A 17,639-nucleotide genomic window follows, 5' to 3' on the forward strand; every position below is an offset into this window, starting at 1 on the left:
AAATAAAGATCCGACTTCTAAAATATTTTTTGAGTTTTTTTTGTTTTGAAAAACAACCTAATCTTTATTGTCGTCTTTTGTTAGTTTTTGCATGATTTCATATGTAAGCAGAACTTTTTAAAAATGTCGTACTTCTAAAATATTTTGAGAGTTTTTCCATTATTTACAAAGAAACCTCTTCTTGATGGTTGTAATATTTTTGTGTGTTTTCTATCCTTTTTTAATATATCTTTAAGAGCGAGTTTTTCACCAATGTGTAACAGGTCGCTTCGAGGTGCTCCGATTTGGATGAAACTTTCAGCGTTTGTGGGGTAAAACGGGCATTGAAATTTGAGTTTATTTTAATTAATTCTAAATGGCATTTTTTTCAATAAAATTAACAACTTCTTAACTTTAAACTTATGAGGAATTTCCCGAAGATTCCGAATATTTAAAAATTGAGCCCAAAAAGTGCCGTCTTCCTGGGCTACAAGGCAAAAGGTAACGTTGTAAAAAGTTTGTTATAGAAAAATCGTAAATCTATGAGAAAAACTGCGATTGGCCAAAAAGTTATTTGTATAGGCTTATAATCCATGAAATTTTCTAACTTTTGATCTATGGGAGCATGGGTGTTGGAGGCTGTTGCAAAAATAAATTAAAGTTTTAAAAAAATCCATTTTTAGCAGGAATTTGCAAAAGCTATGAGAAAAATTCAAACCAATCCTGGATGTATATCCACCTTACTTACACATTTTGAAGTGCTTCAAAAAACCTTTCGAATGCATCTAAGAGAGTTGGAATTGATCCAGTTTTACGCAAATGGGAGAAATTTTATTATTTTACATGTTTTTTGGACCTCAAACTTAAATTCCAGTTTTAGCCCACTTTCCTTTGTCGTAGGGAGCCCATATTTGGCATGGGATCATCTCATGTATAGACAAACAAACGCTGAAAGTTTCATCCAAATCGGAGCACCTCGATACGACCTGTTACACACTGGTGAAAAACTCGCTCTTAAACAGACTTTTACCCTAAACCACCAAAAATACAAGTCCAGCAAAGATGGCAGCAATTCGATTTGGTGTCCCCCAGACTGTTCACTTTCCGCCGCCCAAATTAATTTCGACCCCGAATCGGTACGGCTTCCCCCCTTCTTCTCTATTTCCCACCGGATTGGGAGGGGGAGCCCAGCAAAAAGGCCCAGCTCTCTGTATTGATCCTACGCGAATTTCCCGCGCAAATCCCAACCGATGGATCTAATAAGGTCCTTGTGGGAAAGGCAGGACGGGGAAGGCGGTCGGAAACTTTCATTAACTTTTGATTAAGGGTGCGTGGCTTGCAGTCATATTTCGTTCGTTGGACTTGATTTGTGCGATTTTTCGAGGATTTTCGGGGACGATAACGTGCTTTGGCTCTATTAGAAGGGGAAAGTTATGATAACGTTTGATGGTTTTAATCAAGTTTCCGGAATTGCGATAAAAAAGAAACTTGTTTTCATAGGAAGTTACCCAACATTTTTCCTTGTGTTTGAGTAGAATAAACTGCTAAATAGGAGTTACTCTTCATTTGGCACCAGAGGAATCCAAGTGTGTCGAAGGTATTCAATGTTATCTCCAATTTCCTTTCGGAAACTGCAACAACACATTCAACAAGATGTAACAATAAAAATAAATCCAGAGTAAATGCAACCAGTAGTTTGCTGTCATCCAAGCTGCTTTCAAAGAATTTCTCAAAGTTAGGGTAGTTTGAGCTATCTCTGACCTGATTCGTAACTTTCCATACATTTTTAAGTTCCAGCTATAAATCAATCCACCTTACTTACGGCGTGGTTCTTTCTGGACAAAAAATACAGAATTCACACTGATGGAATGCGAAACTTCCAAATGGATTGGAAGTTCTTTCAATGATAGCATTTTGTTTGAAGTCAAGCTGGAATGCAACAGAGAAGTGATTTCTTTCTTGTTATTGTTGCACATGATGAATTCGAAATATGCAACGCAATACAAGTTGGGAAGTTGGAGATTGTTTTTATTCGATAGAAGAATCTACTTTAAATTAACTTTAATGTTAGAAACATTTGCTATGATAATTTCCTCGACTCTCGTAGCAGATAATGATTTCCAATTAATTTACCGTGTCACAAAAAGAACAAACTAAACCCTGACAGTAATTCAGTAAAGTCATTTCTTTAACTTCACCAGCATGATATCGTGTCACCATGTCAAGACAATTTACGACTACTTAAACCTTGGAGAAAAAACTCCACCTTTGCACTTTCTCAAACAAATTCACTTTGGAGATGTCTCCTTCAACCACGACAACTCAAAGTTGATGGCTGAACTTGCTCTTACCGTACTTTCCCCCCAACTAGAAATTACTGCAAAACCTGGGAGTATGTGAGCGAAAGACATTAAGCCGATTAATTAAAAACTTTCCAGAGAGGCCAAAGTGCCTTTTTCCTTGCCTCCGGAAGCAGCACACAACTTTTCATCAACCGCTAGGAGGCGAAATAAATCAATGCCTCGAAGCAGCTTTGGAGCGATGCCGGCGAAGATAACATAGCTGAACGCTTCTCTAGCAGCGGTGTGTTGTTTGAGCATTAAAAAGTTGAACTTTCTAATTAATTTGCTCCAAGTTTGAGGCTCACGCCAGTACGGTGGAGACGCATGGTGACTTCAACCATGAAAGGAAGAAAGCTCAATTTAACACCCCTACCCCTTTACTGTCTCACAAAATAATGTCTCTTGATTAACTAATTTGATTAGTCAATTAATTTTCGGTTTTCGTTATTGTTCTTTTCCAGCGACCTGCCCTCGGTCACACTTTACCTGCGGAGATGGAAAGTGTATCCCGCAGCACTGGAAGTGCGACACGTACAGCGACTGTGCCGACGGGTCGGACGAGATCGATTGTGGTAAGTTATTCTTTCTAAGCACATCTTCTTATTAAAAAAAAAACTAAAAAACCAACAATACTAAAATACTCAAAATACTCAAAATACCCAAAATACTCAAAATACCCTAAATACGCTAAATACTCAAAATACTCAAAACTAAAATACTAAAATATTCAAAACTAAAATACTAAAATACTAAAATACTAAAATAATACTAAAATACTTAAATACTAAAATACTAAAATACTAAAATACTAAAACACTAAAATACTAAAATTCTAAAATACTAAAATACTAAAATACAAAAATACTAAAATACTAAAATACTAAAATACTAAAATACTAAAATACTAAAATATTAAAATACTGAAATACTAAAATACTAAAATAATAAAATACTAAAATACAAAAATACTAAAATACTAAAATACTAAAATACTAAAATATTAAAATACTGAAATACTAAAATACTAAAATAATAAAATACTAAAATACTAAAATACTAAAATATTAAAATACTGAAATACTAAAATACTAAAATACTAAAATACTAAAATACTAAAATACTAAAATACTAAAATACTAAAATACTAAAATACTAAAATACTAAAATACTAAAATACTAAAATACTAAAATACTAAAATACTAAAATACTAAAATACTAAAATACTAAAATACTAAAATACTAAAATACTAAAATACTAAAATACTAAAATACTAAAATACTAAAATACTAAAATACTAAAATACTAAAATACTAAAATACTAAAATACTAAAATACTAAAATACTAAAATACTAAAATACTAAAATATTAAAATACTAAAATACTAAAATACTAAAATACTAAAATACTAAAATACTAAAATACTAAAATACTAAAATACTAAAATACTAAAATACTAAAATACCAAAATACTAAAATACTAAAATACTAAAATACTAAAATACTAAAATACTAAAATACTAAAATACTAAAATACTAAAATACTAAAATACTAAAATACTAAAATACTAAAATACTTAAATACTAAAATACTAAAACACTAAAATACTAAAATACTAAAATACTAAAATACTAAAATACTAAAATACTAAAATACTAAAATACTAAAATACTAAAATACTAAAATACTAAAATACTAAAATACTAAAATACTAAAATACTAAAATACTAAAATACTAAAATACTAAAATACTAAAATACTAAAATACTAAAATACTAGAATACTAGAATACTAAAATACTAAAATACTAAAATCCTAAAATAATCAAAAAACTCAAAATACTCAAAATACTTAAATACAAAATCTATAATTTCCCTTTTCCTACTTTTCCAGATAAAACCCACAAGTGCAAGGACGAGCAGTTCCAGTGCAAGCTGACGAACAAGTGCATCCCGCGGGGCTGGACCTGCGACGGCGATGCGGACTGCGGCGTGGTCGAGAAGTTTCGCACGATCGACGTGTCGGACGAGGACGCCGAGCTATGCCGCAGCTCGAGGCACTGCCTGCCCACGCAAACGGTGTGCAGCAACGGCAAGTGCCTGGACATCGATCGGTTCTGCGACGGCGTTTGGGACTGCTCGAACGACGAGCTGCGCTGTCCGAAGAACACCACGACGGTGGCCGAGTGTGACGCGTTGAAGTGTTCGTACGACTGTAGGCAGACGCCGAACGGGCCGCGGTGTTTTTGTGCCAAGGGAAGTCAACCCAATGGGAGCATTTGTGAGGACTTTGACGAGTGCCAGATCGACGGGATGTGCGATCAGATCTGCAAGAATCTGCCCGGGACGTACAAGTGTACGTGTGCGACGGGGTATGCCCGGATTGGGAACCAGTGCCGGGCGGTGAATAGTAAGTAGAAGCTGGACGTTGAGGTCGACTTAGGCATAAACCTTCTAAATTTTCAGCTCCCAAGGAAGAGCCGGCGTCGCTGCTCTTCGCAACTTCGACTGAAATACGTAAGTTTCCTGTGATCAACGGCAGTGCCGTCCCGGATGGGCATCCAAACTCGTCCACCATTGCGCTTCCTCTGCACAACGTACTAGCGCTGGAGATGTACCACCGCAATCGTACCTTTTGTGCCGTTCGCCTCGATGTGGACGCCTTGTTCGAGTGTTTCAGCGTAGACAATGTAACGCACACTTGGCAGATGCCTCTGCCAGACTTGTTTCCAAACATCAACTCCATCGACCACATCAGCATCGACTGGATCTCCGGCAATTGGTACTATCTGGACGATCAGCGGGAGATCATCTTCGTTTGTTCCGGGCAAATGCGGCACTGTACGATCATCCTGGAGAATGATCTCATGAAACCCCGGGGGATGGCACTGGACCCTACCAAGGGCTTTCTCTTCTTCACCAAATGGGGCAACTCGCTGGCGAGTGTCGAACGATCGTTTCTCGACGGTTCCAACCGGACCTCGATCGTTCTGAAGAAGATCGTGTACCCCCACGGGGTGGCGCTCGACCTTGCCATGCAGCACGTCTACTGGGTCGACACGTACCTGGACTCGATCGAACGGGTCAACTACGACGGATCGAACCGGTGGTTTCTGAAAAAGTCCGCCAACTTTATGATCAACCTGCAGTCCCTCCACACCGTCAACGTGTTCGAAACCAACATCTTCCTAGCGTCCTGGAAGAACCGCTCGATCGTAGCGATCGACAAATTCACCGCCGAAGCGCGCCTGGTCGCGACGAACGTATCGCGAGCCTACCACCTCCACGTCTTCCACCGGCAGAAGCAGCCCGAAGTGGCTCATCCCTGTCGGAACCAAAACGGAGGTTGCGATCACCTGTGCATTACCGCCTGGAAGAAGACGGTCGCCATCGGGCAGTGCCTGTGCTCGCCCGGCTATCGACTGAAGACCAAAAATCAGTGCGTGCTGATAAAGCGACCGACGTTTCTGATCTACGCTAAGTCGAATCCTGGAATGATTCGGGGGATCCCGCTGGGCATCAAGGCACAGGAAGCGATTGTACCGGTGACGAATCTGGGACGGGACATAACCTTTGACTATCACATCGAGGATCAGCTGATCTACTTTGCTCATCATGACAAGTGAGTACTTTAGGGTAGATTTTTTAGCTCTATTTGGATTTGTTTACCTTTTTTCGACACCCTCCGCAAACGTCGAACCCTACAAAATTGTTGCCGGATCATTTCCGGGAGAGATCCGGAAATAGATCCGGCAGCAATTTTTACTGATTTGACGTTTGCTGAAGGTGCCGAAAAGTTTGGTTATGTTCTGCTTGTTAAAGACAATTAGCTTTTAGCTATTATAAATTAGCTATTAGATTTTAGCTACTAGCTGTTAGCTTTTAATCAGACTAACGTGCCTTCTCCCTTTCCCACAGAACACAATCCAAGTTCTCGATCGAGATGCAAAAACTGGACGGCACGGGGCGGGCCAAGATCTGGGAGGCCGCAGGTTCGTGCGATGGGCTCGCGTACGACTGGGTCGGCCACAACCTGTTCTACACCAACTCCGCACGGGGTCACATCGTGGTGCTCAAGCTGGACGGGAACGCGTCCGCGCACGTCGTAATGCGTGACCTGGCGCGTCCCGAGTCGATCGTGCTGGATCCGAAGAAGGGCCTCATGTACTGGTCCACGTGGGGACCGGACGGCCGGATCGAGTGGGCCTGGATGAACGGAACGGAGCGGGCTACGCTGGTGCAGGGGGTTGATGGGTCACCCATGATCTGGCCCAGTGGGTTGGTGATTGATCAGGTGCAGAAGCGGCTGTACTGGTGTGACTCGAGGACGGGGAGGATCGAGAGCGTGTCGTTGGAGGGTCACGATCGGACGCTACTGTACGATGGGGGTTCGCGGAATCACTTTCCTATCGCGATCGGGGTTTATAAGGAGCAGATATTCTTCTCAGACAATGTTAAGGGGAACATTGAGCGGTTGAACTTAAGCAATCCGGATTCGGTTGATACGGTAGCGATCGAGAAGCCGCAGATCTTTGGAATCAAAATCTTTGACAATCTTACGCAGTACAATGCGAACCACAAGGTGCTCTGCGATGGCAAGTGTCCGGATATCTGTATCAATACACCAGTGGGACCGTTTTGCGCCTGCGGGGAACCGCTGGTGATGAATGGCAACGGGACGAATTGTGTCGCGGTGGACAGCGCAGCGCCGGCAACCTGTTACGATGGTACGAACTTTATGTGCAAGAATGGAGTCCATTGCATCCAGCAGAAGTACACCTGCGATGGTGATCGAGACTGCGACGATGGTAGTGACGAGGAACCGGCTCCGGACGGACCGTGCAATGCGCATTGCGACCTGGAGCACTTCTTCAAGTGCGATGATCAGCGGTGTATCAATAGGTAGGGTTAGGTAAAAATCCTCAAGAAACAAAATATTGATCAAGTATCTTTCTTGCAGATCGCTGGTCTGCGACGGAACGGTCAACTGCATCGACGAGTCGGACGAGGACTTCACCAACTGTCCGAACCAAACGTGCATCGACAACTTCTTCCAGTGCAACACCAGTCGGCGGTGCATCCCGAAGAGCTGGGTGTGCGATCGTCACCCGGACTGCGGTCCGAACGATCACTCCGACGAGCCGGAGAACTGCCACAAGTGCGAGGAGTTTGAGTGCAAGAACGGCGTCTGCGCCAAGTTCGAGGAGCTATGCGACGGAACCAACAACTGCGGGTAAGCGCGCCGCGGAGTTGCTCCTTTGAACATTGAACGTGGCTAGAGGTGAAGTAATCGAGTATCTTACGGCAGTGTTTCTCTTTCAGCGATAACTCGGACGAAGCGCAGTGCGACGTGGAGTGCCGACCGAGCGAGTTCTACTGCAGTCCGTACGGGTGCATCGACCGATCGCAGATGTGCGACCCCAAGCTGAACTGCCTGAACGCGTTCAGTGATTGTGAACAGCAGCAGCGCAACGCAAGCGCCAACGGTACCACGGTAAGTCCATCCGTCAAGACGGAGGAGGAGATGCGTGGCCAGTGCAGGTTTGACATTAACCTGGTGTGCGATACCGACAAGGAGTGCATCAAAGCGTACCAGAAGGTTTGTCAGAACATAACCTTTCCGTCGTTTAACGAAACGACCGTGTGCCAACACCCGGACCGGATCTGTCGAGTGACCAACACCTGCATCAAGGTAGAACAGCTTTGCGACGGACGGCCCGACTGTCCGGACAACACCGACGAAGGTTTCCACTGCAAGGACAATCTCTGCAAGAACGTTAAAGAGTGTTCCCACACGTGTCACAACGCTCCGGAGGGGTTCGTATGCTCGTGTCCGGAGCATCTATTCCTACAGCCCAACGGGAAGGAATGTCGGGTTGATCACGCTTGCACTCACTGGGGCACGTGCTCGCAGGTTTGCACTCCGGACGAGAAGCACTACAAGTGCAGCTGCCTGGAAGGGTACACGATGACGTTCGACAAGTTTACCTGCAAGAGCAACAACGTTGACGCGCCGCACGTGATCTTCAGCAATCGGCAGGAGATTCGAGGGGTGGATCTGAACACGCTGGCCGTGAAGAACTTTTACACCTCGCTGAGAAACACGATCGCGTTGGATTTCCTCTGGAAGAACGACTCCGTGCAGATCTTTTGGACGGACGTGATCGACGATAAAATCTTCCGTGGGACACTGATTGGCGATTCGTTGAGCAATGTGGAAGCCGTTGTGCAGTCTGGACTGTCCACCGCGGAAGGTCTAGCCGTTGACTGGATCGGGATGAACCTATACTGGATCGACAGCAATCTGGATCAGATTGAAGTCGCAAAGACTAACGGAAGCTACCGACGAACGTTGGTAGCTGGAGACATGGTCAACCCACGAGCGATCGCGCTGGATCCTATGGAAGGTTTGCTCTTTTGGACGGACTGGGAAGAGGGAGCTCCCCGGATCGAACGTTGCTCCATGGCTGGTGAAGCCCGCGTTACGATCAAAATGGTTGGACCGGAAGGTGGTTGGCCAAACGGAATTACCCTCGACTACGTCCTAAAACGTGTTTACTGGATAGACGCACGATCCGACTCGATCCACACGACCGACTACGACGGCAACGATCACCATCTGGTCATCAAAGACCAGGAAGTTCTGTCACACCCGTTCAGCATCACCCTGTTCGACAACTACGTCTACTGGACGGACTGGCGTACCAATTCCGTCATCCGAGCCAACAAGTGGAACGGCTCGGACGTTACCGTTATCCAGCGAACCCAATCGCAACCGTTCGGCATCCAGATCCTGCACTCCAGCCGACAACCGAACAACCGATCGCACAACCCCTGCTCCGACAACAACGGTGGCTGTTCGCACCTCTGTCTCCTTAGCGTCAACCAAACGTACCAATGTGCCTGCCCGCACGTGATGCGGCTCGACACCGACAAGAAACGCTGCGTCCCCAACGAGCAGATCCTGCTGTTTGTAATGTCCACCGAGATCCGCGGCGTAGATCTGCAGCAGCCGAACCACTACACCATTCCCACGATCAGCCACCAGACGCAGGTGGTTCAGCCCGCCGTGCTGGACTACGACATCGCGGAGGCCCGGCTCTACTGGAACGATGTCCTGCTGAAGGAGATCAAAAGTTCGGAGCTGGCAACGGGTCCCATCGAAACGATCCTCGATACGGACATTTCGAACTCGATGGGATTCGCCGTGGATTGGATCTCGCGGCTGTTGTACGTGTCGACCGGGACGGAGACCAGCAGTCGGATACTGGCCTGTAACATGAAGGGGGAGTTTCTGACGGAGATTTTGAGTGGGCTGAAGGCGGTGTACAGCTTGGTGGTGCATCCTTCAAAGTAAGTGCATTTCGCTTAATCTCATGAGTTTCAAAGTGGCCAGTCTTAACTTATAGGTTTACTACAGAAGAACAAGACGATTCTGGATGCTTTTTACGCGGCTTCTGAAAATCAAGCGTTTCCAACTCCGGTTTCTCGGGGTTTGCGAATCCAAAAGAACTGACTCTACCGATTCCGATCTCAGACTCCAACAACAACTTCCATTCATAGTTGTTATAAATTAACCGACTCTGACTACAAGTCTGACACAGGCTTCTGAAGATTTTTCATCTCCGACTTAGAGTCCCGACCCAACTCCACCGACTCTGGCTCCGACTCCAAGTCGACAGTCCTGACTAAAACGAACGACGAACAAACCAACAGGACATGAATGTTCAAGAGCACATCTATTCACTGTACGGAGAAAAATGAGTTCCAAAAATCGTAAACAATTGTTCATGAAATTGGGAACGCGAACAAAGTGTTAAAATCAATTTCATGAACACTTTTTCACGATTTTAGGAACTCATTTTTCTCCGTGTCTAACGATGTCAACTTGAGACAGATCTGTAAACAGATCCGACATCAAAAGTTGTACTGAGAATCGTTAACAAGCGTTCATGAAATTCGGAACCACGAACAACGTTTTCAAATTTCAGGTTACGATTTTCATTTTTTTCCGAATTTCATGAACGCTTGTTTACGATTATGAGAACTGATTAGGCGTCAAGCATAGGTAACACACCACTAAACGTTACTTCCGCTCACAGGGGCATGCTGTACTTTGCGACGATCCACGAGTCGCCCAACCTGTACGAGCTGTACTCCGCCCGGATGGACGGCTCGGAGAAGCAGCTGATCAGCAACTCCACCTTCAACGCGATGGAGAGCCTTGTGCTGGACTTTGAAACCGACCGCCTGTACTACATTCTGTCCAAGCTCGGTGAAATCTACTACTACGACATCGCGACCGGAAAGATCATCAAGGTGCTGGAGTCGCAGTCGAAGCCAATCCACACGATCACGATCTACCGGGAGCACGTGTACTTTGATGACAGTGTCGAAAGTCGGATCGTGCGCTGCGACAAGAATGTTTGCCAGAGCCCGGAGGTCGTCCGGAACAATACCGGGGGAGTCAGTGCCATTCGGATGTACCATCCGGGGGCGCAGAACGGGACGAATCCGTGTCGGTTGAACAACGGCGGGGGTTGCCAGCATCTGTGCATTCCGCTGTCCGGGCAGTCATACGTGTGTAGGTGCGCGATGGGTTACCGGAAGGATGCGAAGAACGCGTCCAAGTGTGTCGCGATCGATAACTTTTTGATGTACTCGATTGGGTATCAGTTGAAGGGATTGCCAGTTGGGGAAGCTAGCGATCAGCACGAAGCGGTTATGGGACCGTTGCAAAAGATTTCGATGGCGACAAGCATCGACTACCACGCGAAGAGTGACTTTGTGTTCATAGCGGACAGTGATCGGGGATCGATTACGAAGATCAAGCGGGACGGCAGTGAACGGTCGGTTATTGTGAGCAATTTCGAGCAGGTCGTGGATGGTAACTCGATCGACTGGTTGGGAGAGATCGCGGTGGACTGGGTGGCGGACAATATCTACTGGACCGATCAGAAGCGAAACTTGATCGAGGTTGCGAGGTTGAACGGAAGCTTGCGATATGTTGTGGCTTCGAACTTGGAGAGTCCCCAGCTGATTGCGGTTGATCCGGTAAGTGGATTCATCTTCTACTCGGGCAGGGGAAAGATTGGACGCACTGGGCTGGATGGAACGGGGAAGTTCATTCTGGTCAATCAAACCTCCGCGATCAGTGATATTACGCTGGATATTGAGAATCAAGTGGTGTACTGGTGTGAAGTCCAGACGGATACTATTTGGAGGGTAGATTACGATGGAAATATGAAAACGATTCTGCTGAACAACACGCTTGACAACGTCAAGGCCCTTGATCTTTACGAGGACAACATATTCTGGTCAGACGTTCACGGTAACATAAAAGCGGCCAATGTAAGAAATATTACCAACTACTGGCCGGTGGTTGATTCCGATGGAGCATCGGTTAAGGACATCAAAATATTCTCATCTCAAAAACAGCAAAAGACAAACGCTTGTGGTATTAACAACGGTGGCTGTCAGGAACTCTGCCTGTTCAACGGAACGCACCCAATCTGTGCCTGTTCGCATGGAAAGATCTCGCAAGACGATTTCAAGAGTTGTGAGTCGTACGACAGCTTCCTGCTGTACTCCAAGGTGGCCGCCATCGAAAGTATCCACATAACCGACCCAAACAATATCAACGGACCAATACCGGAGATTCAAAACTCGACCTTCCTCAAAAACACGATCGCCCTGACGTACGATCACGACCAACAGCTGATTTACTACTCGGATGTCGAGTACAGTTCAATCAATTCTGTGTTCTACAACGGCTCAAATCACCGTAAAATCGTCGCCAAACAACTCACCGTGGAAGGTCTGGCGTTCAACCCAATCACCAAACAGCTCTTCTGGACATCCAACAACGAAGCCGCGATCCGCTCGCTAGAACTAGCAAACATCACAGCCGACGCCAAAGCAAACGCCGACTTGGTCCGAGAACTGATCAAGCTGAAGCCAACCGACAAACCACGCGGAATCGCCGTCGAACCCTGTCTAGCGATGATCTACTGGACCAACTGGAACCCACAGGCAGCGTCGATTCAGCGAGCGTATCCCTCAGGCTACGGCCTCGAAAGCATTATCACCACGGACATCCGCATGCCGAACGCCATCACGCTTGACTACCAGGCGAAGAAGCTGTACTGGGCTGACGCCCGATACGACAAGATCGAGCGAGCGGATTATGATGGTAAGAATCGAGTCGTGTTGGCGCACTCGACGCCCAAACATCCGTTTGCGATGGCTGTGTACGGGGATTTGTTGTTCTGGACGGATTGGATCTTGCACGCGGTTATCCGGGCGAACAAGTACTCCGGGAGTGACGTGGTTTGGCTGCGGAAGGACATTGCTAGACCGATGGGGATCGTGGCTGTGCAGCACATCGATAAGGATTGTAGCGCTGATCCGTGCAAGATTTTGAACGGCGGATGTGAGGACACCTGCTTGGGTGTTGACGGGAAGGGGAAGATTCTGTGCGGTTGTACGCAGGGAGTGCTCGCGAAGGATGGTTATCGGTGTGTGCCGAAACTGTCTTCCAACTGCTCTTCGGAGGAGTTTAGCTGCTCGATTGGTGGATGTATTCCGTTCTACTTAACTTGTGACGGTATTCCGCATTGTTTAGACGGATCGGATGAGTTGCAGAGCTACTGTGCTCAACGCACCTGTTCGGTGGGATACTTCCAGTGTAACAACCACCGGTGTATTCCGGAGACTCAGGTGTGTGACAGTGCGCAAAATTGTGGCGATGGAAGTGACGAGGAGAACTGCAAGTGTAATGCCGCTACGCAGTTCCAGTGCAAGTCCGGACAGTGTATCTCCAAGTCTCACCGCTGTGACAACGATCCGGATTGTCCGGACTTGTCTGACGAGCTGGGATGTCCAAGGACGCGAAACTGTAGTGCAGAGTTGCTGCACTGTCCGTACACTACGGCGTGTTACATGCCGTCGTGGGCTTGCGATGGGGAGAACGACTGCTGGGACAATTCTGACGAGATGAACTGCACAACGTCGGTGGTTCCGACCTGTCCGACGGACAAGTTCTTGTGCGCGAATGGGCACTGCATTCCGATGAACTGGCGGTGTGACAGCGAGGATGATTGTTTGGACGGGACGATAACGAGCTTGAGTTCGGATGAGATCAACTGTACGCGGCACTGCAAGCCGAACCAGTTCCAGTGTTTGAACAGCACGGAGTGTATTCCGAACAGCTGGCAGTGTGACAACAATCCGGACTGCGCGGACGGATCCGACGAAGGAGAGCACTGCCAGCAGCGGGTTTGTCCGGAGTGGGAGTTCCACTGTCCGACGAGTGGTCGCTGTATCACGATGAAGTGGCGCTGTGACGGGGAGGTGGACTGCACTGACGATCAGGAGGACGAGAAGAACTGTGATTCGATGGAACAGAGCTGTGATCCGGACTCGTTTACGTGCGAAAACGGGGACAGTGTGAGTCGACAATTCTACTGTGATGGGGACGCCGACTGTGTGGACGGTTCCGACGAACCGATTGATTGCGTTCCGGAGGTGGGTGTGGTGGTGTCGTGCAAGGTAGACGAGTTCCAGTGCAAGAACAAAAAGTGCATCGCGAAGAATCTCACGTGCAACGTGAACAACGACTGCGAGGATGGTTCGGACGAGGACATTCAGCTGTGCAAGAACACGACGTTGATCTGCGCCGGGCCGGAACTGTTCCGGTGCGAGAGTGGAGTTTGCATCGTGCGGGGATTGTTGTGTGACGGGTCGAACGACTGTGGTGACTGGAGTGACGAGAAGTCATGCAAGATCAACGAGTGCGAAGAGATGCCGAATTTGTGTGCGCACAACTGTGAGGATCGAGAGGTTGGGTATGATTGTACCTGTCGGCCAGGTTTCAAGGTCAACATCAACGACAAGCACCGCTGTGACGACGTTGACGAGTGTCTCGACCGACCGTGCAGTCAGATGTGTACAAACGTGTACGGGTCGTATCACTGCTCGTGCCAGGAGGGTTACACCATGAAGGCGAACGGATCGTGCAAGGCGGACTCGCTGGAGCACCCCAAGCTGATCTTCTCCAATCGGTACTACGTGAGGGAAGTTGACATGAACGGCTCGATGAACATCCTGGCGCACAATCTGTCCAACGCCGTCGCGCTGGACTTTGACTGGGAAACCAAGTGTTACTACTGGTCGGATGTGACCTCGGTGATCAGCTCGATCAAGCGCATGTGCTTGAGCTCGAACAAGACGGAAGTTTTGCACAAATCTACGCTGAAGAATCCTGACGGGTTGGCGATCGATTGGGTGGCGCGTAATCTGTACTGGTGCGACAAGGGTCTGGACACGATCGAAATCTCTAAATTGGACGGGAGGTATAGAAAGGTGCTGATCAACCAAAATCTGCAGGAACCACGCGCGATCGTGCTGAATCCGTATAGGAAAAACATGTACTGGACGGATTGGGGTGATCAGCCGCACATCGGTAAGGCCGGCATGGACGGGTCGAACCAGACGATGCTGGTCTCGCAGCAGCTGGGATGGCCGAACGCGTTGACGATCAACTTCGAGACGAACGAACTGTTTTGGGGAGATGCTCGGGAGGACTACATTGCTGTTAGTGATTTGGAGGGTAACAATAGGAAGGTGATCATCTACCGGGACATGCATCCGGCGATGAACCTGCATCACATCTTTGCCGTTGCCGTGTGGGAGGATCGCATCTACTGGACGGATTGGGAGACCAAGTCGATCGAGTACTGTCACAAGTACCGTGGCGATCAGTGTGGAACGCTGATCAAGATGATTCATAGACCGATGGATTTGAGGGTTTATCATCCGTTTAGACAACGGAAGCCCGTGGAAGATCCATGCTTGCTAGCGGGTTGCTCGACGTTGTGTTTGCTGTCTCCGGAAGCACCTGGTTACCGCTGTGCCTGTCCGGATCACTTCCTGCTGGGACCAGACAACAAGACCTGTATCGCCAACTGCTCTTCGGCGCACTTCCTGTGCAAGACCACGTTCAAGTGTATTCCGTACTACTGGAAGTGTGACAAGCAGGACGATTGTGGAGACAACAGTGACGAGCCGGACAACTGTCCGGAGTTTACGTGCGAGTCCGGTCAGTTCCAGTGCGACAACAACAAGTGCATCAGCCCGAGCTTGATCTGCGACGGGAAGGATCAGTGCGGGGACGGATCGGACGAGAAGGGTTGCGACGATTACGAGTGCTTCAGCTCGCAGTTCAAGTGCAGCAAGACGCAGTTCAACAACTCATTCTGCTTGGAGGGCGTGAAGCGGTGCGATGGCCACGCGGACTGTCCGAACAAGGACGATGAGGTGGGTTGCGACAAGACGGTTTGTGCGGATCATCAGTTTATGTGTGGGTCGGGCAAGTGCATCACCAAGGTTTGGGCGTGCGACGGGGACATTGACTGCGTGGACGGGTCGGATGAGCGGGATTGTGGGAATCGGACGTGCTCGGAGAGCGAGTTCAGGTGTAACAAGGGACGCTGCATTCCGATGTCGTGGCGATGTGACGGGGAGGATGATTGTTCCGAGGGGGAGGACGAAAAGGAGAGCTGTAATCCGCCGGAGGCGACAACGTGCGAGGCGTCCTACTTCCGGTGTAATAATTCAAAGTGCATTCCTGGGCGGTGGAGGTGCGATTACGAGAATGATTGTGGAGACAACAGCGATGAGTTAAACTGTCAGATGCGAAACTGTTCGGAGTCTGAGTTCCGGTGTGATGATGGGCATTGCATACGGGGGATCCGGAAGTGCGATGGGGAATTTAACTGTGCGGATCATAGTGATGAAGCGGACTGCGACGTGAGCTGCCAGCCGGATGAGTTCAAGTGCAAGGGACACAACCTGTGCATAAGCAACAACTTCAAGTGCGATGGGGATAACGATTGCATTGATGGGTCGGACGAGGAGGACTGCGATTGTCACGATGACGAATACCGGTGTGATAATGGCAAGTGCATTCTGAGGAACTGGCTTTGCGATGGAATCGACGATTGTTTGGACCGGTCGGACGAGAAGAGTGAGTACTGTAAGGCGAACGGATGCCACAAGCGGGCGTTCCGGTGTAGCAACGGAAACTGCATCCGGAAGGCCATGATGTGTGACAATAAGAACGACTGCGGGGACAACTCGGATGAAAAGGCGTCGCAGTGTTTGAAGTGTCCACCGGATACGTTCCGCTGCAGCAGCGATTCCAAGTGTATTGCGAACAACCAGCGATGCGATGGCAAACCAAACTGCTTGGACGAGTCCGATGAGCTGGGCTGTCGGAGATCGCAGTGCGGTTTTGGCACGTGCAGTCAAGTTTGTGTGGAGAAGAAGCATCAGTACAATTGCCGCTGTCAGCCAGGGTACCAGAAGGGACCACTGCGGAACGATACCTGCATTGCGCAGGATGAGAATGGGCTGCTTTTAGTATCTTCCGAATCCGACTTTAGAAGCTTGTACTACGGAACGACGGTAATGGGCTTCCTTCAAACAAACTCCAAGAAGATCGACCGCTTCGACTACTCAATTACCAAGCACAACATCACACTGTTCTGGATAGACAGCCACGACAAGAGCATCCAGAAGGTGCACATGGACACCACGGTGAAGGTCGTCGAGAGTGGTGAAGAAGGCGGAGCGGCACGCTCGAGCCGAGCTGCCCCTTCGTACGATCGCATCAAAACCCTCGACGGAAAGCACTCTTCGGTGATCCTCAAGAACCAGAACATCGTCCCGCTTGCGATTGCGTGTGACTGGATCACCGAGCACATCTACGTGATCAACAAGAAGCAGAGCAACATCTTCACGATGACATACAACGGGACGAACCACACGACGCTGACGGCCACCGGTAAGCATCCGATCGACATCGTCGTTGACCCGGTCCACCGGGTGATGGTGTGGTCTGTGATGGAAGCGATCATCCTGTCCGGAATGGACGGGTTCAAGAAACAAAAGCTCGTCCAAGCGAACATCGAGTGGGCTTCGGGACTGGCGATCGACCCAACAACGGATCGTCTGTACTGGGCGGACTACCGCAAGAGTACGATCGAGACGTGTATGTTGCTTACCGGAGGTGATCGTCACGTGATCAGCGAAATGCACGACTACAGCAAGCCCAAAATTCTGGACGTGTTCGAGGACAGCGTGTACGTGATACTGTACAACCAGAACATTCTCCGGTTGAACAAGTTCGGACGGGACAATGGGACGGAGGTGTTCCAGGGAACGCGTGGCTACCGATCGTCCGATCTGAACTACATCCACCCGGTGAAGCATAATAGAAAAGGTGAGTTATTTAAGCAACTTTGAAATGTGACCTTC

The 17,639-nt window shown here is 48.0% G+C and overlaps 1 protein-coding gene across 2 annotated transcripts in view; it reads left to right on the forward strand.

Moving 5' to 3' along the window:
• LOC6035666 (prolow-density lipoprotein receptor-related protein 1) overlaps positions 1–17,639 on the forward strand; it is a 360,121-nt gene that overhangs the window by 334,183 nt on the left and 8,299 nt on the right. For both annotated transcript variants that reach the window (XM_038255376.1, XM_038255377.1), the window contains exons 3-9: positions 2,783–2,893; positions 4,216–4,731; positions 4,788–5,943; positions 6,240–7,223; positions 7,282–7,554; positions 7,644–9,674; positions 10,424–17,604. In XM_038255376.1, coding sequence (XP_038111304.1) covers positions 2,783–2,893; positions 4,216–4,731; positions 4,788–5,943; positions 6,240–7,223; positions 7,282–7,554; positions 7,644–9,674; positions 10,424–17,604 — 12,252 coding nt within the window. The remainder of the gene's footprint in view (positions 1–2,782; positions 2,894–4,215; positions 4,732–4,787; positions 5,944–6,239; positions 7,224–7,281; positions 7,555–7,643; positions 9,675–10,423; positions 17,605–17,639) is intronic.

The sequence above is a fragment of the Culex quinquefasciatus genome, chromosome 2 (genome assembly GCF_015732765.1).
Source record: "Culex quinquefasciatus strain JHB chromosome 2, VPISU_Cqui_1.0_pri_paternal, whole genome shotgun sequence".
NCBI lineage: Eukaryota > Metazoa > Arthropoda > Insecta > Diptera > Culicidae > Culex > Culex quinquefasciatus.